Source organism: Ambystoma mexicanum, chromosome 2q (assembly GCF_040938575.1).
Source record: "Ambystoma mexicanum isolate Mex_15411 chromosome 2q, UKY_AmexF1_1, whole genome shotgun sequence".
Taxonomy (NCBI): domain Eukaryota; kingdom Metazoa; phylum Chordata; class Amphibia; order Caudata; family Ambystomatidae; genus Ambystoma; species Ambystoma mexicanum.
Genome location: NC_090924.1, coordinates 1,027,243,593 through 1,027,266,118, shown reverse-complemented (window position 1 = coordinate 1,027,266,118; position 22,526 = coordinate 1,027,243,593). Strand labels below are relative to the sequence as shown.

General features: G+C 45.6%; 1 protein-coding gene across 1 annotated transcript in view; it reads right to left on the bottom strand.

The window, feature by feature from the left end:
• The window catches only part of CFAP69 (cilia and flagella associated protein 69), a 1,486,345-nt gene that overhangs the window by 196,267 nt on the left and 1,267,552 nt on the right, over positions 1-22,526 (bottom strand). The window contains exon 18 of the mRNA XM_069648365.1: positions 15,959-16,096. Within this exon, the coding sequence (XP_069504466.1) occupies positions 15,959-16,096 (138 nt within the window). The remainder of the gene's footprint in view (positions 1-15,958; positions 16,097-22,526) is intronic.

The window sequence follows — 22,526 nt, the reverse complement described above, 5'->3', positions numbered from 1 at the left end:
ACCCAGAAGTGATTCGTGCTAGAGAGAACACAGACAGACAGAGCACGGAAGAACGCAGAATCAAAACGGAACACTAACGGTAAGGGAAAACACGGGCAACAACGAAGCTAGTGTTAAGTGTCCGGGAGGAGGCAGAGTTTTTTAGGTAATGTTACGTGGCTCTGCCGGCTCCGATGAGGAACGCGAGTACCCTCATCACTGAGGGATCAGCCCCAAAGAATAGAACATATTGTTTGTAAGTGCTGTATGAGGTCGCGACGTGCAATCACATTGTGTAAGATAGCGGATGCACGATGAACTATATGTTTTTTCCCCTTAGAGCAAGCACTCCTGTTAAATGCTCGGGAGTAGCAGCAAAGGTTCCAGGGGCACAGACTGGAATTTGTTGAAGCTCCCAAATAAATGACACGACTCGATCCACACAGTCGTGAAATCAATCGTTTGCGCTGGGAAGGAAAGGAAACAGGATGCAAAACGTATGGAGGCAAGGCTGATAGAGCAAGATTTATTAGCTTTATTATTAAATAATGTACTTAAACATAGGCAACAAGTGACTAATAACTGGGTGTTTGGACTTCCCTATCTAGTGACACATGGGTCTAACCCCGTTTTCGACAAGAGAAACACAGGAACCTAGGAGAAAAGAAATTGAAATTCTACGTCATTTTGACGACTTCGGCACTGGGACCTGCCTAATTGGGTAAGCCCATAATAGGCCAGATGAACTAAAGTCACATGAGATCTTGCGAATAGGTACATAATGGGTCCTTCTTTCCCCTTTCAGCAAACAGAGATTTCACTCCTGACAGATGTGAGACGACTACTTCTCTCTACCGATTATCCACACATAGCACCAAGATCCTAAAGATACGAGGCAATTGACACACAACATAAAGAATGGTGAGTGTAATATACCAGCATGTTTATATCACCGGCCGGGAATGAGAGCATAGGCTGCCCCTTTGTGTGAGACACCATAATAGCTCTGAGAACGGATAATAAGACTTAAGAACTGATATTGTAAGACCTGTTCTAGATGCACAGATGTACTTTTTTACTGTAAAAAGATTTTCAATAGACCTTGAGCCAAGATTTCTGTTACTGACTAACAGTTGTTTTAAGAGCTGAGCAGCATGAGTAGGTTACCGATACCCCTATTCTTTGTTTACTGCTCCTTGTTAGATGGAGATTCTCTTCTGGGTAGACTGACCGAAAGGGTACTACAAACCCATGGAGTGAAAAAACAACTGCAACTCCGAAAAAAATTTTGTAAAAGAAATGCTTTTAGTAGATAACCTCTGGTTTTAGGTTTTTACGTTTACTGATATGTGATGCATGCCTTACTAACCCCTTACACAAGCCCCTGAAGACTTTCTGAGTATTCGATACAAGACACTGAAATCGGAAAGAAACATGTCAGGCACAATTTGTGGTTGTGGAATGAGATTATGAAAATTAATGAAGAATAGAGTGAATGGAATGAGATTGAGTGAGATTTGTTTAATGAGGTATGTCCCAGTATGAAAATCAGCACAGCACAATACACTTTAACGGACAAGCAATTGAACTAACCTACTTACCGGTTGAAGGGGGAAAAGCTCAGGCATATGCCGCAGTAAACGTGTCTTCTTGATTTTTACTGTAGGAGACTGAATAGGCACTTTAACAATACACCGGATGGTGCTCTTAACATTTGTATGTATTATAAAAATAAAATATGTGTCCAAGTAATGGTTTTCCTCATCACCATAAGTTAATATGGTACTGGAATAGGACTTACCTAGAGAAGGTAGCAACTACAACCACAAGCTTTGTGTTTCAAAGTGGTCCTTAATTCGAGGGTATGCTTGTGATATATATCTGTCATGATCACTGCTTCCAAGGAGCCAGGACCAGCCCAACGTCCTTGGAAGCAGGCCCCTAAGCCTAGGCACCAGCCGGTCCCTACTGGGACCTTTTGGACCTTGTCCTGGCGCCAGTGGCACCAGGCTCATCAAAGCCATCGGTCCCGGCACTGGAAGCGCCGGGCTCATAATATGTGTGAAGATGCTTGGGTGGACTTACCTGCAGCAGACCATGCTGCTTACTTACCAGCTACATAGGAATCCTCTGTAAGCCGGAACTATTTTCTTACCTGGGTGGGGCAAGCTCCACGCCCTGGATACAACACTGGAACTCTTCTGGAACAGGAACTCTTTTCTTACCTAGGCGGGGCCGTGGAGGAAGACGCCTCATCACTCCTAGGCTATTTAAACCACACCCGATTGATGAAGCGTGCTTCCCGTTACTCTGCATCTGCAGCAGAACGCTCACCGAGTCTGTTCCAGCTTTTCTTCTTCCGATCCTGTACCTGCAAGAAAAATACTTACCATTCCAGTATCCAGTCTTCAGCAGCGCCTGTAAAAGACAAGAAACAACAGGTTAGCACGACGACTTCACATGCAACGCATTCCTTACCTGGTCCATCGGCAGCGACCATTTCTTCACGCTGCACCTCCGCCTGTGGAGACAAAAGCATAGTTATTACTTACCGGCAATCCGCGAATTCCGGATGTTTTCAACACTGCAACCCAGCATCTGAAAGACAAAGGAAGAGACATTAGACAGGTATTTACTTACGCCCATCGCACTCTCCACAATAGAGGCCTGCAACTACTCCGGCGTTTTCCATCATCTCTTCAGCACGAACTCACAGTTGTGAAGAAAAGAGACAGTTAAAGCGCTTGCATATACTCACGCATTTCCTAGCGCTTCTTTCCAAGGCTCTGGCTCCAGCTTTGGCTCTCTTCATACCATCTTCTAACGCTAGAGCCCTGCAAAACAAATAGAACAAAGCATTATTCCGAGCCCTGTTCAATACTTACGTGTCCACGCACCTAAAGACTATATGGACTAAAAGGTGTCCGGAAGCTCACCGCTCGTGCTGTTAACGGCGGTTACGATCCTCTGATGTTAAGAGGCCTACGTTTCACCCAGTGAAGGAACTGGCAACGGCACCCTGCACCAGACGCAGATGGAGAGCCCAGCATTCACCTATCTAAGGTGAGCACGTTTACCTGGGGGCTCTACGGAGAAGCTTAGACGAAAGAGAGAGAGAGAGAGAGAGAGAGAGAGAGAGAGAGAGAGAGAGAGAGAGAAGGACACTCAATTGCCCAGATCTTTAACCCCATATATTCTTTCATCTGCAGAAATCTCACCCTTCGAGTTCGACACACAGTGCGAAGAGGCTCAGGCCCAGAAGCCAATCGAGTCCTGCACATCACTTTTCGAGTCACAGACTCCTTCCTGCCTAGACCAGCGCCTCCGTGGGAATCAGGTGAGCGTTACAATATCCCTCCATCTCTCCTTTTTGTTTGATTTAGTTATCTTGTACACAACTAAACCTCATTTTAACAAAGTGCAGATATTTTGTAAGTGGCAAGGTTACACAGCGATTCTTAAAACCATTAGCATTCCACCCTGCCACCAGTGTAAAGATTGGAGGGGTGTTATCTGTACTCCTGCTCTCTATATGGCAGAGTCGAAGCACAGAGCACCCTAGCCAAGATTCTCTATTGTTGGTAGCAATGGACGAGCAATCAAGGCTTAGCTCTCAGGAGGTGATGCAGGCTGGTTCTTAAGTAATGTGTAGTCCCCAAGCATCCACAAAGGAATGTCCACACACTATGTTAGTGAAAACACAGTCTTTATATAAATAAGGCTTTGATTATGTACACATACAATAACACACTTTGTGGTCCGACAATTCTAAAATGGTAAATATACACAGTCTAAATGTGGTACCACAATTACTCTTGATTCCATTAAAATGCATCAACTGTAGTCAGTTCAAATGTCATACAAATCAGTTAATAAAGTGAACCAACAGTAGACATAAGAGGAAAGCAGGTTGGTTAAAACAATAGGCAGAATACTGGCCCTGTTACCTAGAGGATCCTCCCACCTGGGCAACCTGTAAATAAAGATATACTACAAGGCCATATATTGTTTATATGAGTCTTATTTCCTTCTATAACAGTTCTACACCCGAATTTACCTGGAATAGCAGAGTTGACGTCGGGTCGTCGACTGATCTTTCTTGAGTGGCTCCCTTTAAGGCAGGAGCCACAGATCGTCGAGATCCCACAAGGAAAAAAAGGGTGAACACTGTCGTTGCGGCAGCAGCTTCGGTTCTGGAAGTGCTCTTTGACGATCGGTCGAAAATGTCCTGCAAGCTGAGGCTTGCCTTGCACCTTGATGACGAGTGTTCGTTACCGCAAGGAGTCAATGAAGAACTTTGGCGTTGAGTCGTCAGCGTCTCTGCGGTGGCGGGAAACCTGTGGATTCTGCTCAGCCGTCGGCGGCCTTGACTTTCCCCGGAAGACGAAAGCCGTTGACGAGGATGAGCAAGGGAGTCCTTGTTTCAATGTTTTTAGGCGAAAAAGCGCTGTGGCCCCAGTCGGCAATGACAGTCGTTGATGGTGATGGACTTTAATGTCTAGGCACTTCCCTTCGTGATTCCGCAGCGATCCCAGTCTCCGGTCGGCAGCCTTTCGAGGGTCTGCAATCCAGGGAGCTTTGGCAAATATCAGCTGGTGCACGATTGTCATGACCCTTGCCCCTGACCCTCACTGGCAAGTCAGCCTTCCAGTTAGGGCCAGGTCAAAGGCCTTAAAACCTTATCCAAGACTCTCTTGGAGTCAGTCCTGGCGCCTTTGGTGCCAGGCTCATAACCATCATGAAGACCAACATTAGAATGGGACTATTTACTTGGGACTTGTTAACTTGGGGGGTTCAGCAGATATGGAGGCACACACATAGCTCAGTTACAAGGAACTGAGCTATGCGGTCTAGTCTTTTGGGTGTGGCAGGCCTGGGACTACTTTACCTGGACTACTTTGGGTGTGGCAGGCCCTAGGCCTATTTTACCTGGACTACTTTACCTGAGACTATTTAAACCACAACCAAACAGCAGAACATGCTTTATGTTATTCTGCTTTGGGCAGCGTAACGCTCACCGTGTCCAGTTCTTTGATGCCAGCTTACCTGAAACCAAGGACCTGCAGAGAGAGAAAGAACACTACGAAACTTAGCTGGAACAGTATCCTGTCTTCAATCCATCGCTGACTTCAGTTCCACTCACCTGAAGGTACGAACTCCATCATTCAGCACCGCATTCATCCTGGAATACCATGACCTGGAAAGAGGAGAAAGAAAGACAGCATTAGTAAGCGTTTACTCACGTTTGCTCCCGAATGAAGAAAGCCACACAATTCTTACCTGGGTAGTCATCTCCTGGTCAGTATCATTGCTAGAATATTACGGCGCTCGTCGAGGAACATTGCAACCTGCAAGGAGAGAAAAGACACAGGTTACAAATATAAAAGGCGAAAAAGCGCTGCGCATCGCACATTACTCACCGGACAGCATCGCGCACACCGCGCTTTCGCCTTCTGGCCCATGCTCATCTTCAAACTGCATGACAACACCAAAATACCTTTCCATACCTAAAAGGAAAGAAGCAAGACATTATTATTCGAACTAAGAGGAACTGCATATAAAGACCGGAAAGCAGGAAACCTAGGGAGTCGCAGCAGGCCTGGATTCCCACAGGGGTGCTTGCACCAGTGAAGTAACTTGGTCGCTGCTCGACCCCCACATATACGCGCCCCTGCCACGAGGAGCAGGACGGAGAATCTACCTTTTAAAACATTAAAACCCATCTTTAACCAGAGGCCTTGCCAAGGGACCAGGAAAGGGTTTGAGAGTGCAAATCATCCAACCAGGGCTGGGTGGCGTCCCCGTGGATACCAGGTGAGCGTAACAACGATGGTCCCTCATAGATCGGGAAGAGGTCTCCTAGCCAGATCCTCTCTTAGATCAGTTCCTTGAAGACAAAGCAGCAAGTATCAACTTCAGCTTCTGAACAATTTCCATCAGTGAGAGTCCCCCAGATATACTGTTGATCTCCCATTCACTGTGCTGGGTCACACTCAGGCAACCAATCATTCAGAAGGGCATACAGGCAGTCTTGAAGCCAAACAGGCTCACAGTGCATTCAGGCCATTCTTCCCCATCCAGACACTCACAACACGGAATGTGGATTCGGATGGGCACTCTGCCATTCAGCACTCCACACTGCATTCATCCCAGTTTCGGGCAGGGCTGTCTCAGTCATTGTGTCAACCAACAGATTCAACACACCCATCACATGAAATGTGTATTCATCACACACTCCATTCACCCAGGTCCCACCCCACGGCTGTACCCACAACATAGTTATTGGGAAGGCTCCAGCCGGTCTGGCCTGGACTTCCCCACACTACCATATATGGAACTTCCACCCAACAGCCAGTCAGGGGGAAGGGACCGAGTCAGGGGAATGTAAGGTAACAGGCAATAGAAAGCAAGAGGCCACAGGGGCCATCTTGTTTCCTATCAGGAATAAACAGGTTCAAGTGGTGGGGCATGGGTATCCCAAAATGGAGGATACTCGGAGCACCTGCAAATTAAGCATGGAGCTGCCACCAGCCCATACCCTACTCTGTGGGCCACACACAGGTGCCCAAAAACATACACTAGGGGTACAGGGCCGTACTCCCACCCATGGGCGTCATAAGGGTATCCCATGGGTCTGTTCACCAAACCAAAAAGAGGAAGAGCCACACTGCCAGGAGTCCCACATGAACTCCTGCACGGAAAACAAGACAGAACATACATAAGGCAATAAAGGACAAGGATATGGAGGCCCTGTCCCTCCGATGCATTTCCAGCAACACAAAAAGGTCTCCTGCAGGTCCAACGTAAATTTAGTGGACAAATCCCTGCCCACGAAAGGGGGGTGAGAGATTGGCCCCACAGTCTCATAGTACAGGAGTCACCATTTCCATCGCAGAGGGCAATGGAACTGAGTATTCCAAAGGGAACGTTGGGTCCCTCCCAGCACCCACAGGCCTCGTAGATTTTGAAGAAAGAGCAAATGCCCTGTTTCTACTGGTTTGGTCATTTATGCATCTGTCCGTAAGTGAGTCTCGCCCTTAAAGGTGCCATCTATAAGTTCAATCCCATAGCCAGGGGTTGCATGCTTAAGCTTGATGCCTAAATGAAAGGGAAAAGATACTGGGAGAGGAGGGACTACATCACTGCTGGTGCCAGGAGCTGCCCTCCGAGGAGGAGGTACTGACGAGACACAGCAAATGAGTAGCGCTGAACCAAAGATGGCACAAGGAGCATCAATGGCAGTAAATCAAGAGGAGAAAATCAGTCATTTCAGAAACAATTCTCATTGCTCAAATCAGAGCTGAAACAGCCTTTTCATGAGATGAAAGGTGAGATCGATATATTAGAGGAAGGGTAGATGCGAACGGAAATGCCCTACAAGACATTTGAGAGGATGCAAAGAACGACCAGCTACTGGAACATCTATCAATGTTAGACATACCAAAACCTAGACATACAATGCAAAGACCTCGAAAAATAGATCCAGATGCTCTAACATCCATCTGAAAAGTATGCCAGAAGATGTTGGGGATAAAGACCTTCGGGAGACAACTGAGCAACTATTTGGGGATCTTCTTGGAGACATAACTCCCAACTCCCCCGTTGATGTCGGTATTGATGCAATCTATCAAGAGGGGCCCAAACGAACAAAGCCAGAAGCTAGACCACAGGATATGTTAGCCGCTATGACTTCCTACAGTCAGAAGGAAGGCATCCTAAAAGCGGCAAGATACACTCGCCCCACTCTCTGGGGGAGAAGCCCTACTTTTTCAAGATCTCACCAAATTTACCTTACAAAAACCAGTTGTCAAACTCTTAATTCAAAAACTAATATGATATAAATTGACTTTTCCCTTCGGTCTAATTTTTAATTGGGAAGGCAGACAGCGGCAGATCTCAATGTGTAACGAAGGTCTGAACATCCTCAACATTAACAAAGAAGCAACTGAATTGGACCCCTCGAACACCTGGTCCTCAACACTAAGAAACAGTATGTGGGAATTGTCTAAGGTAGCCTTGTGGTGGAAATGACAAAGATACCCAAGGGGGATTCCCAGAAAACCGGGAAAAGGGGCAACATGATTACTGAGACCGGATGGTTGAAGAGTGTTTAGGCTCTATGGACTGCTCAACGTGCAGCGGAGGAAGTAGGAAGTTCCTGCCATACAAAGGGATGGAGGTGTATTATTGTTTTCTATGATTGCAAGATGATGGGATAGCATTGGTTGGAACATTAGAGTGAGGTCCATATGACAATGTAGATGCCCATTGAGTCTCTTGAAACCCCATGGGAAGTCTTAGAGTACCCCCAACAGCTATTTTCTCAGGCTGGTTTTTCAGATCAATTCCAGTGGCGGCCAGCCTCTGCAGTCATTAGGAACTTTTATCTGACCTGAGGACAGGTTATGGGTTGTAGGGTTAGGGAGGCATGTTGAGGGATTAGGAAAGGGAGGAAGTGGGAAGCAGTGATTACAGGGCTCGTGCCAAGCAACAAACAGATAAGTCTTACACAGCCAGGGAAATTCGGGCTCTCCTTTGGGTATGAGAGCAAACTGGGTGTTGGGTTGAAATTAGGGTATACAGCAGATATGACCACCGTAAAATTCAGTTCAAGGTCTTAACATATAACATTTGGGACTTAAATTCCACTACCAAAAGGTGTAAGGAGGATCATTTCCTTAATAAAGAAAAAACAGAGATAATCTCCTCCCAAAAAAAACATATTCTCAAACTGGACGCAAACAGAGTTTGTACATAGTGTTTGAGCTCCTATCCCCCCATATTTCAGGCTAACGCAAAATACAAAACAGTGCGGGGTTTGCCATCAAGAACATCCGAACATTAAAATTACAGACACACAGGAAGATAAAGGAGGAGTATATCGGTTTGTTAACATTCTAATGAGTAGAGACAAGTATACAATAGCAACGGTTTAAGCTCCGAATGCAGGACAGAATGGGTTTTAAAGAGTTGTGATGAAAGAGTTGGAATTGGTGGCAGAGGGGACATCATTCTAACAGGAGACTTTAATCTAGCGTGGTCACCGTCAGAGGATTGTAGCAGGAAAGAGGGCCAGGAGAGGTTAGCACCATCAAAAGGTCTAACACAAACTTTTAAATACCTCTCCCCTAGAGATGCTTCACACACCCTTAAGGGAAGCAAAGAGGGATTCAGGTGTGTCTCTCATGTCCATCTTTCTTTTTCTTGTATTGCTTACATGTGGGTCTCAGAACAGCTACTGGGGAAAACTGAAGCAGTAGATTTGGATTCTATTGCTTTATCTGATCATGCCCCTATCATTGTAATGATAAACATGCCTTTGAGAGGCAACGCGCTATGGCAATGGTCTTTTCCGAATGAGATCCTTAAAGATAAGGTCCTGGCATAAATGATCAGAGATAAAATACAGGGGTACTTTGAAAACAATGTAATACCCAAGATCTCATCCGGCACCCTGTGGGATGCTTTTAAAGCAGTCTTAGGGGAGAGCGGATTGCAGTTAAAGCACGTAGGGACAGACAAGTCAAACAATTGAAACAAGAATTGGAAGACTAGCTAAAACCAATTATGATGGAAATGGTACAACCGAATAGAGTCACTATGAAAGCAGTCATAAACATACGATTACAATTAGATGTTATGCGTACTAAATGGACTGCGAAAAACATACTGAATATGAGGCAGAGGTTCTATGTCAATGCAAATAAGTCTGACCACTATTTGGGGCATGAGCGATATTAGCATGAACGATATTAAAATTAAAAAATGAAGGGGGAGGTTGTACTACTGAAAATGGGGAAATTGCAGAGCACTTTGTAGATTAGATTACTACCCGTCCCTTCACTCATCTGACCTTCCAATGGACGGTCTGTAAAAAACATGCTTGGAATCCATTTCATTACGTCAGTGACTAATATGGAGAAAGAACAGTTGTAAATGGACATCAACGAAGAAGAGGTAAACCGAGTAATAAAGAAACGTCTGTTGACCGGTTGGCTTCCCGGCTATATTTTAGAAGATGTTCTGTAACGTCCTGGCTCCGAAGTCAGCAAATGTATGCAATGTCTTTAAGACCTTGTGCGGAGTCGCATCCTCAATGGATTAAGCAAAGGTGGTATTGTTCCCTAAAGCAAATAAAGATCTGAAGCTTTGTGGCTTTTACCGGCTTATAGCATGAATAAATATGGATGTAAAAAGGTACACTAACATTTTGGTGAATGGCTAAAGGGGATGCTCCCCACCCTAACAGACCCTGATCAGTCTGGCTCTTAAAAACTGGCAAGCTTTTGACAATACCAGAAGAGTCTGTCACCTAGTTGAGAAAACGTCCAAGGTAAAAACTCCCACCTCTTATTATCCCTCAATGCTGAGAAGGTGTTTGACAGTTGAATGGTCCTTCTTGTTCCGCACATTGGAACAAATGGGGATGGGGATTAAGTTCATTCAAATAGTATGAGCACATTTTAATTCTCCCAATATATGGCTTTCAATTGATGGCCAATTATCCCAGCAGATTGATGTCAGAAGAGGAACTAAACCGGGATGTCCAATGTCCCCCTTATTTGCTATCCATCTAGAACCCTACCTCACGGGGAACGGCACATAATAAGGGAATTTTGTTTGGTGGGGAGGAGCATAACATTGCGGCATTCACAGACAATATGCTACGTACGGTGATGGATCCAGTTTGTGCTCTAAAAGCTGCAGTTCAGGAAATAGAGGAATTTGGCGGAATGGCAGGACTAAAAATACATTTTAATAAATCTGAAATTTTCAATCTATCAATACAAGAATTTCTCACCCTATCAATACAAGGAGACCAGTTAGAGAATGCTTGTAGATGTTCCTCATTCATATGGGCTCAAGGGGGTGATACCTTATCTCGGGGTCATCATAACTAAAACTCTGGACTAGTTATGTGAAGCAAACTACTCGCCCTTACTTAAATCTACTAAATGGGACCTCGGAAAGTGGGGGCTCCTCAACATTTCTTGGTAACCTGACCTATTCCAGACACTTCCTACATCCCGTCTAAAGACCTTCTTTAGAACAATAAATCAAATGGTAAGGACCTTTATCTAAAGAAATACGAGATCATGAGTCGCCTTAAAAATTTGGATGTAACCTAGGTGCAAGCGGGGTTAGCGCTCCTGAATTTCAGGAAGTACTTTGAGACCTCGTAAATAAGGGTTATAAAGGAATGGTACTCAGGGAACAGGGGTAAAGTTTGGGCCAAAATGGATAGGGCTGTAGCGGGGGCACCATTATCGGAGGTATAGTGGATTAATAAAGCTGATTGACCTAGAAGCATGTATGCTTGACAGATCATTTCGCTGTTATAGGAATCCAGCGACAATTTCATAGATCAGGAAGGAATCTCTTCGATTCCCACCCATTCACGCCTGTATGAAGTGATAAAATTGCGGCAAAAATGTTGCCTGTACAAAAAATTGCGGCAAAAATGCTGTGGTTTGACCCGGTAAAGGTGTGCCCCATTATGCCATTTAAGGGGAGCGGGGGTTGCGGGGTGTACCCCGCTCCCCTTAAATGGTATAATGGGTCTGAGGGATGCAGGGGTGATGTAAAGGGCGACTTTCCAACAATGGAGGGAAGTGGGATCTTTAAAAGTGAGAGACCTAATGCTTGGACAAGAAGTACAATCTTTTGAAGTGTGTAAATAGCTTTTTGGGGTCTGAAAAAGTGAAAGGCAGCGATATTATCACCTGAGACATTGGATAGTTTATACACGAAATAGATCTTTAGCTTCCCGACCACTCATCCCCTTCGAGAAATATTTAACCTTCCAGTCTGGGGACAAGAATCATATCTCATCGCTTTATAAAACTTTCACAGAAAATTGTGCACAGAATCTATGGCCATACATGACAAAATGGGAGTGGACACTAGGAGGTGGGATCCAACAGCAGCGTTGGGATTTTCTCTGGGCAAATAAATACATTGGATATAACTAGGGCCATACAGATGTGGGAAATTTGAGACAAGGTTATGGTACAATGGCATTATACACCGGATTAACTGCAGAAGATGTTTCCCAGCGTCTCTTCTTCCTATTGGAGTGGCTGTACCGCGAGAGGAGATTGGGCTCATATATGGTCGACTTGCCCAGTAATGGAGAAATTACTTATCGTAATGTCCTTTCTATGGATTCTTCTCCCACAGAATCCTCATCAGATAGTTATCCTCTTCCAGCTTCAGCTGCCTGGAAAAATCTTTGACAATGGGGGCATAGTGGACCTTGTCGATCGTCTATCCGTCTTGACTCGGTGCTCAATTGTCGGCGTCGTACATATGCTGGATCACTACACCCCGTACCTCAGTTCCCACCCTTTTCCCCCCAAGCTCAGCCACAGCAGAGGAAAACTAGTGAACTAGTGAGAAAAAGATGGCCAAATAGCAAAAAAAAGTGTTAGAAAAAAACTTTCAAATCCCAATCAGGATATAACAGAAATCATCTTCATTTGTTTATGTTTTGTAAAAGAAAAGAAGGAGGAGAAGAAGGCATGCAGTTTGCAACCAAGAAGAGGATGAGAGACCCTGGGGCCACTAAGACCTTGGCTGTGAAGCCAGCGGTGCGGGCTGCACTCCTATGACCACTAGAGCATGGTGTATCTTCACTTGTGTTAACTGTTAAATATTCAAAATTGAACAGTTGTGGATTTCTTCAAAAAAATATTTTTTATTCTTAAAAAGAATTTTAACATTATTGTATTACTGCTTGTGCAGGTGCCATTTCCGAGGTTGTATACAGAATATATCGGCACAGTAATTTCAAATAGACGATCTCGCCATTTCAAGATGGCCGCCACAGGAATCTGCTACTAACGTTACAATAGTAACGCACATAACATAATCACCTCGAGCAAGACGCACGTTCATGTGACTTCTCTGTTCTTCACTAGAGAGACGAGGTAAGATGCACACGGCAATACCAGCAGCATATGGCAGATTTACCGAATATATTCACTAGAATTTACAGTCCCGTTTTATATTCTTTTAGAGCGGCAGAGGTATTTCACGTGTCTATAGACACTGATAACAGATGGCATCACTTTAAGGTGCTTAAAGACGCTGCAATCAGCTTCCATTCTCGTGCGGTATGCACAAACGTGTAACCGATGCCAAATATTAAAGGTTAGTTCTGTTCTTTTCCTATATTAGTTGCATCTTGGGATTATGAAACAACATAGGCGCTAATAGGAACGCATTTCCTCTTCTTCTTTTTTCTATAATACATAGGTCCCAACCTTTTTTTGTCACCAAGGCGGGTGAAAACACCCGATTTTCTTTTTGGCGGGTGAGAGGCCCATAGAAGTGAATGGGCGTAGGAGGGGCTTGGCGGGTGATTCATCATCTTTCAAGGCGGGTGACACCCGCCAAAAGCGGGTGAGTTGAGAGCTATGATAATACGGACATCACTGCTAACAACACAGACTCGTATGTATCATTTGTATATTGACTACCTGTTAAATGTGATATATGCGATTTGATGCATAACGCTGTGCAAAACACGCAATGTTGAATGATATAGGAACACGATGGGAATATTTACTAATATAACTCGTTATATTTTGATTTGGTGATATAATAATTTATGTTGTGATTGTAACAACCTAATACAATAGGCCCTGATGAAGGATAATTCTGAAATGCATTGACCCATTCAATGGCACCTGCACAAGCAGTAATACAATAATGTTAACTAATTATTTTTAAGAATAAAACATTTATTTTTGAAGAAATCCTCAACTGTTCAATTTTGAATATTTAACAGTGAATACAAGTAAAGATACACCATGCTCTAGTGGTCATAGGAGTGCAGCCCACACTGCTGACTTCGAAGCCAAGGTCTTGGTATATGTTCTTATTTGAGTGCTATTTCACAGTGGCATTTTTTAAGTGGGTTTGTACCCTTGAGATTAACAACTGGTCAGAAATAATTCGGTTTACCCAGAAGAAATAAAAGATTGTGCACACTCACCTCATCTCCAGACCCTGGGTCCCTCACAAGAGATGGTAACCATCGACTGTATCGACTGCAGACGCAGGGATGGATGGGAGGGATGATGAGGAATCTGTGGGAGAAGAATCTATAGAAGAACATTACAGTAAGTAATTTCTCCTTCAATGGACTGTCTTTCTCTCACAGATTCCTCGTCAGATAGATTCCCACGGATGAAAGCCTTACAGCAGCAGATTTTGCAACATCGCTCTTCCGAAACGAGCCTCGGCCCCACGGGCGACATCCAGACTGTAGTGCTTTTGAATGTATGAAGCGAAGACCAGGTCGCTGCCCAGCAGATGTCCCTGACCGGTACTCGTCTCTGCAGCACCGTAGAGGTAGAAACCCCTCTGTTGGAAGGCGCCCTAATGCCAGGGGGCATCTCCTTGCCCACGCTACTATATCATTCAGAAATACATAGCGTGATCCAACGCAAAATTGTCTGCTTCAATACTCAAAATCTTTGACATAATTTAAAGAATACTAATCCCTATATGACCCATTTCTCTGAAGCCCTTAGACTTGCTGTCATGATCCCCAGTGGGGGAACTGGAGTTGAGGGGGGTTGGGATTAGGAGGGTTGGGAGGTGGGAATGTTGTGTTGATTGCTAAAATTGAGAGAAATGCCAATAAACTAATTTAAAAACAAATGTAGATGATTCTAGGAGAAAAGGGTTCCTCAACCGTGGCGGGGGTAGGTTACAATGCTAGTTACAGAGGTATTTACATCCCATGTGCAGGCTAAGTGTTTGAATTCTTTGTTGTGACTTGAATTCTATCTGGGGGCTTGGATTTTATGACCTTAAGCAGGAGGATGTATATGAAAAGAGTGAAGTACTTCTTAAAACAGGTTTCTGTAATGCCTAGAATGTGTAAATGACTGTCCTCTGCTGTAGTAATTTGTTTAGAATTTCGGATAGGTGGGGTAGGAGATAATAAGAACTTTATTTATATACCCTTTTAGTTAAGGGGATTGGGCCTTAATCCAGCTGGTGAAAGTTATCAAGGAACCAGCTGCTAAAGGAGAATTCCTGCATCAGTCGATCAGAGGCCAACATCTGGCGATGGAGGACCGGAAACTTGCTATGTTCCATGATCTTTGTGTGTCCTCTAGATATTATGCCAGAATTTGATAATCAGGAAGGTACTGGTGGATTTGCAAGCAGTGCCTCAGTTTGGGTTCCGGACAGGCAATGTATAAAGGACAAGATTTCTCTACGGTGGTTCCCGAGGCAGCTCACACTTATCTTCAGAAAGCGCACTTTGAACTTAACTTTGTGACTGAGATATTCCCTCAGTTGAGTTGTAATCTTGGCCTCTCTGTATGTTTATTGTCTGGTATTATCACCTGTCCCCTGGTACATACATTTGCAGTGTTGCAACCCCTGCACTTCACTTTCCCCCTCTCCCTCATCCTATTTACGTCTATTTTTTATGTTTACTTTTCCTATTTTTCAGCACTTTGCAGTGAGGTAATGTGATATACCTTTGAATAAATAAAGGTGCTGATTTAATGGTTGGCATTGTTGGCTGTCCCCTTGTTCTGTGGTTTTCAGTGTTGCAACCTGCCTGCTGTACGGCAGTTTATGGCTGTATGGTTCTGGAGATGGCATTTCTTTTTGAGTCACCTTAAAAAGGTGGGATTATTTGTTGCGGCTGTTTGTTCTGTGTGGTTCTTGTTACCCTGCCTTTGTTTTATCACTACCTGCCACTTCCCTTTCACCCACCCACCTTTGTCCCTTTTCCCTCTATTTCTTTATTTTTCCTTTTTCTATTCTTCAGCACTTTGCAGTGAGGTAATTTGATATACTTTTGAATAACTAATGGTGCCGATTTATCTAAAATACCAGCGATTGTTATTGCACTCTGGTGTTCTTCCTCATGGGAGTGGTAACTGCTTCACCTGCTATCAATTAAAAAAAAAACTCATGACAATAGAAAAAAACTGTAAGTACTTACCTAGTTTGCAAAATACTGAATATATTTTTGCCCTCATGTTTTCAGCAACATCCATGATAGCACTGCTGGGATAATTTGCAGGCATCGGCATTATTCCTTGTTCCTCTTGGAGAACACCAATTAAAGGGTTCTTTGCATCTAAAAACATAAATACACAAATATAAAAAACAAAAGAATGTACATTTCATAAAGGTTGTTCACAAAAAAAGAAAGTGATGAGGTGGAGAAATTACTTACTGCAATGTTCCTTCTATGGATTCTTCTTCTGCAGATTCCTCTTAGGATAGATATTCCTTCCATTTCTGCTGCTTTGAAAAAACCTTCGACAGGGGGCGTAGTAGACCTCGACTAGGCCGTCGATCGTCCATCCGTCTTGCTCAGCACTAGATCATTGGTTCAGGACATGACGTAAGGAGTCGTATATAAACTGTCACTACACCCCGTACCTCAGTTACCCCCTTTCACCCTCCCCACGAGTCACAAGCTGCATAGGAAAACAGAGAGATAACAACAAGCTAATAAGGCCAGAAAAATGAATAACCATACACCTCCGAAGGAGGATAAAAATATGTAAAGACATCACAGATCGTAGTGTCATGAAACCATTTTTCTTTATTTTAAAAAGAAAAAATGCACATGGCAAGAAGACATTAAACGGTCACCCAGGACCATTTTTATTTTTATTTATTTATAATGCGCCGTATAACCTTCAGGCATCTGGGCGCACAAAAATACAAGAACCTAACCTATAATATTGGACATGCCAAACAAATACCACCAAATTTTGGAACATTGAGAAGATAGTCACGAAAGTACCAAGAAGACAGATAGAGGGGTGACACTATGAGAAAAGTCTACTCTTCAAGGCATGGCAGAAGGGAATTATATTTTGCATCACCAAGTAATTGATTGAAATAGAAGATGCGCACCAACTATCAACTTTCTGAGCGGGGATTTATGGGAGGGGGAATGAGGAATCTGCGGGAGAATAATCCATAGAAAGAACATTACGGTAAGTAATTTCTCCTTCAATGGATTGATTTTCTCCTGCAGATTACTCATCTGATAGACTCCCACAGCAGTAGATGAAGGAGGCGGCAGAAAGTTAGACCATGCGAGCAACATACAAACTGTAGTGCTTAGTGAAAGTATAGAGGGATGACCAGGTTGCTGCTTGACAAATATCCCTAACCGGGACTCCCCTTTGCAATTTGGTTGATGCAGAGACACCCCTAGTTGAGTTTGTTTAGTTATAGCCAGGTCCTTGCAGGCTAAGAAAAAGGCCACAAAGAGTTGGGTCAGCTCTTCAGAACTGGGCTGTTCTCATGATAGAAGGGTGTGGTGGAGGGTAGAAAACCAGGAGGTCAATGGATTGTGACAAGTGACACTCAGAAACAACTTTAGAAAGAAAACCAGGTCTCACCCTAAGCAAGTCTTTCTCCTGGAAGAAACGTAGAAAAGGTGGCTTGCAGCATAAAGCCTGCAATTCACTCACCCGCCTAGCAGATGTAATAGCCACTGGAAAGGCTGTTTTCAAAGGTAAAAGCCTCAAAGAACCAAAGAACAAGAGTGCATTGGCTCAAAAGGAGTCGCCATGAGATAAGTTAGCACCAGATTCAGATCCCAATATGGGACAACAAAGGGAGTTGTCACAAACGTATTTACAAGGCCCTTCAGGAATTGTGCTATCACCAGGATCGTGAAATACGAACCTTCATCCGAAGGATCTTTTAAACACAGACAAGGCTGCCAAATATCCTTTGACTGTGGTTACCTGAAGGCCTGCTGAGTCCAATGAGAGAAGGAACTCAATCACTGTAGTGGTGGGGAAAGAGATGGGACCAATCTCGCGTTCCCTGCACAACGCCTCAAATCTTCTCTACCGGCATGCATTCAATGATCTTGTAGGTGGCCTGCATGCCACTTGCAACACCTCCAAAACCCCCTCAGAAAGGTTCCAGTCACCATAGCTCATGCTCCCAAGAGCCATATATGTAGGTTGAGGGGCTCTGGGTTCGGGTGGCATATCGACCTTACGACTGGGTAAGGAGGTACCACCGCTGAGGCAACCAAAGAGGTGGGCCGGTGGCTGGATGCAGAAGATCTGAGTACCAGATCATCCTCGCCCAGTCCAGAGCGATCAGGATATGGATGCTGGGACCCACTTGAGCCTTCGGAGAACCCAAGGAATTATGGAATCGGAGGGAAAGCGCAGTGGAGAGGGAAGGTCCAATCGACCAGAAACACGTCCCCTAGCACAGCGTTCGCTGGGAATTCCCTTGAGCAAAACTGCTTGCACTTCTTGTTGGACTCCGTGGCAAACAGTTCCACTGATGGGGTTCCCCAGTTAGAGAAGACCTCTAGTACCTCCTGGCACACTTCCCACTCGTGCGAGACCGTGCTCTGTCTGCTCAGAGCATCCGCCAAATTGTTCTCTGTCCCCGCCAGTTGAACTGCCGAAACTGAGATCTGGTTCTCTAACAGCCAGAACCACAGCTGCATCGCCTCTCTGTAGAGGGGGAGAGAGTGTACGCCACACTGCTTGTTGAGGTAGTGCATTGCTACTGTTTTGTCTGTCATAATCAGGACATGCCTTCCCTCCAGAGACAGAGATAATGCCATCAGGGCTAACCTGATGGCTTGCAGTCCCAGCCTGTTAATGAGCCATCTGGCTTCTGTCGCTGACCAAAGGATGTTCACTTGCAAGTCCTCCCAGTGAGAGCCCCAACCCTTCAGAGATGCATCCAAGACCACTCAGGCCTGGAGCCATGGAGGCCAGAAGGGTTCCCCAGCCATGAGATTCCTGCGGTCCACCAACCAGGCGAGGTCACTGACCACAGGTGCAGATACCTTTAGGGGATCAGAGAGAGCTCTGAGGTGCTGTGACCACTGACCCCTCAGGAGTCACTGTAGGCTTCTCATGCGCAGCCTGGCCTCCGGCACTAGAAAAATATAGGAGGCCATGAGAGGTAAGAGGCAGATGAAGGAAGCTGTTGGTAAAGTGTTGTGGTTCTGGAACAAGTTGACCATCGGTGCCAAGCTGTTGACTCTCTCTTCGGGAGAGAAGGCCTTCCCTACCCAAGTGTCTAGGACTGTTCCAATGAAATGGAGCCTTTGCACAGGTGTCACATGAGACTTCATCAAGTTCAGGGAGAAGCTCAGCCTGTGCAGTAGCAGGCAGGTGTCCTCCAGATGAGAGACGACCTGCTCCACTGACTTCCCTTGGATCAGCCAGTCATCCAGGTATGGGAATATGTGGACCCCGGATTTCCTGAGGTGCTCCGCGACTACCGCCATTAGCTTGGTGAAGACTTTTGGGGCAAAGGTCAGACCAAAGGAGAGCATTTTGAATCGATAGTGCTCGTCTCCTATGATGAACCTCAGGAACCTCCTGTGCTTTTGATGTATCGGCACATGAAAATAAGCATCCTGTAGATCTATTGACACCAGCCAGTACTGTAGTTCGAGAGCATGGAAAATTTCTCTCAAAGTCACCATTCTGAATTTGTCTTTCCTCAGGAACTTGTTTAAGGCCCTGAAGTCCAGAATGGAATGGAGCCATCCTCCCTTCTTGAGTACCAGGAAATACCGGGAATACCAACCCGATCCACTCTGCTCGGGAGGTACCTCTTCCACGGCACCCTTCAACAACAGGGCTTGCAGTTATTCCTGGAGGTCCTGTCCGGGTTCGGTTAGAGGTGGTGGGGGGTCTGTCCAGTGTTTTTTTTTTTTTTTAAGAAGAGCAGACAATAACCCCACCGAACAAGCTGTAAAGCCCAGGCATCAGAAGTAATTTCCTGCCACTAAGGGCAGTGCTCGGTCAACCGCCCCCCCAAACCAGTAAATTGTGGAAGTGGAAATCCAAGCTGCGTAGGAGGCTGGGCCGCCCCCACCGCTGTTGGTACTTGCTGGCCCTTACAAGCCCCTAAGCCCCTTCCGGATCACGAGAAATGCTTCTGTCCTTGCCTGGTCAGTGGGAACTGCACTTTCCTGCCATACAACACATACCCCCTGTAGCCTCTGCCCCTGGAGGCAAAGCTGAAGGTGGCTTTAAGGGCCATGCTGCCCAAAGTAAACACCTTTTTGGCAAGGGTGTCAATGTTCTTTGCTTCCCTGCCTGGTGGCAGAGTGGAAGTGGAAAGAGCTGGTCTGGAGGAGACTGTAGCAGCCTGAATGACAAGCCCTTCAGGGGAAGGGTGTGAGGAGAGGAATATATAGGAAATAACCAGGGGAATTGTAAAAGGATGCTGCACAGAGCGGTCAGAGGATCAGCAACTGCAGTGTTTAGAGGCATATTGCGCTCAGTTACTGGATCTTCGTCTGAAATATCGGTATGGGCATACCCCTGTACTGGCATTAACGAGGAGTGGAATCCTAAAGTGTCAATGACCCTTTCTACTAGAGCCCTGAACTTCGTGTAGTTATGGGTGTAGGGCTGGCTTTGTTGGAAGTCTAGGTATGGTGAAGTATCCAGACCACTAGCCTCATGAAGGCTTCCGCAAGTTGCAACAACTGATCATGGTCCTCACCGAAAATACTCAACATGGTGCTGAATAATTCGGACCAGGATTGAGGGGTGTAAGATTAGTCGGCAACTGTCAGAGCTGAAGATTTGTCTCTCGCCGCCTATAAGGTTGCTGTCAACGCCGACCGGACCCGAGATGTCAAAGCCTCGACAGCTGTGGCAGCACGGGAGGGTCCCCGGCATCGATACCCAAGAAACTTCCTTTGATGTCGAAGGTTTCATCAACGCCGATGGTGTCGGCACCGGGGCATGTGAGGGGTCGGCAGTACCGAGCCCCGCTGTTGCCTTTGAAGTCTGCTATCAGGTAGGGTTAACCGAACCTTCTGCAGCATGCTTTTTAAACATTTCCAACATGGAGGTTTTACATTCCTCCCACTCTTGGTGGGTAGAAGGGCCCGCCGACGGCTTACCTCGTTTGCTCGATGAATTGGAGCTCCGACAATGGTGATGACGCCTCTTCTTTTTTCAGGCCGAGGACACGGTAGAATGGCTTCTCGAGTGAGACCGCTTCTTCTGCCAATATTTTTTTCAAGAGTATGCCCTGCTGTTTCGGCCTTCGAGGACCACTGTCGATCTTGGGGGAGATTTTGCCAGCGGTCGACAGATTTGTGAGTTTAGCCGCCCGATCGTGTTAAGATTTCAGCTGCATTTTGGTGCATGCCGAGCACTCTTCCGTCCTATGACTCGTGCCGAGGCCCCAGGGACACAACTCGTATGAGTTGGTGATGGACATCTTAGTGCCACAGTCAGTACACCATTTGGAGCCTGAAACTCGAGCAACCGACATCTTGAATCGAATAAAGTGACAAAAAATGGTTTACTAACAAAAACATTGAATGAGTCGAAGACTCACTGTGTTCCAAAGCAGGTTGTTCGCATGTGGAAAAAAGGAACTGTGGTAGGGGGCGTAGTGACCGAGTTTATATACGCCACCTGACGTCATGTCTGCAACTGACGATCGAGTGCCGAGGAAGACGGTTCGGCAGCCGAGTCGAGGTCTACTGTGTTTCCTGTTCAAAGTTTTCCAAAGCAGCAGAGCTGGAAGGAATATCTATCAGATGAGGAATATGCGGGAGAAAAGCAATCCATTGAAATACAAATCACAGAGCTAGCATATTCGAAAAGAGTGAGGAGTCTATATAATCATTGGCAAACTATTCCAGAGAATCTGAAAATACAGTAAGTAATAAGAACATAAGAAACATGTGCCCTCTAAATTAACTGTTCTTTCACCAGCCTTTTACTCTTGAGATACTATGCAAGACAAATAAACAATACGTAAATGTGAGGACAGTTTCATGTCAAGTAAGAAGCCCAAATGTGTGGCTTTTGTGACTAGGGTGCCAGTGATTCCATGTGCTGCCAGTTTGTTCACCCAGTCTTATCCTTGGCCTCAAGCCTAGGGACCACATCTCTCCAGCACTAAAATCTCTCCATTAGCTCCCAGTTGCTGCAAGGATCAAGTTCAAGACCCTCTGAATCCTCCACAAGGATTTCTGGTTCCTGGGGCCACGCTACATTCAACTCTCTCTACCTAAATACCTCCCTGCTAGAGCCCTTCGGTCTTCTAGTTCCAACTCTCTGTAGATCAGACGCTTCTCCAAGCAGAGAGTGGTGGGCAGATCTCTCTCCTCCACAGGTGCCTCCCTCTGGAATGATCTCCCAACCCCTCTCAGACTTGGGCAGGATCTCCTTAAGCTCCAGAAGCTTCTCAAAACCCTCCTTTTCTCTTCCTCCTTCCCTGCTAATTTCTCTCTGCCTTCTTGACGGGCTGCCTAGTTCCTTCAGATTCATACATCGCACCAGGCCCTCCTCGACCAATTTTCCGCTGCAATTCGTCTCCTCTGCCAGGCCCCCCATCCCCCAATCTGCACGTGCCCTTCTGGGCTCCCTTCCCCTGCACTAGCCTCCTGGCTGGGCCTGCACCCCCTTGACCCTTCCAGCCCGGTTTCCTCGCACTTAGCATGTAGACCATCTGCCCCTGTACTCTATTCTTTCCTCTGGCTCTGTCCGCCTGGTCTGCCGGTTGTATACTAATTGACC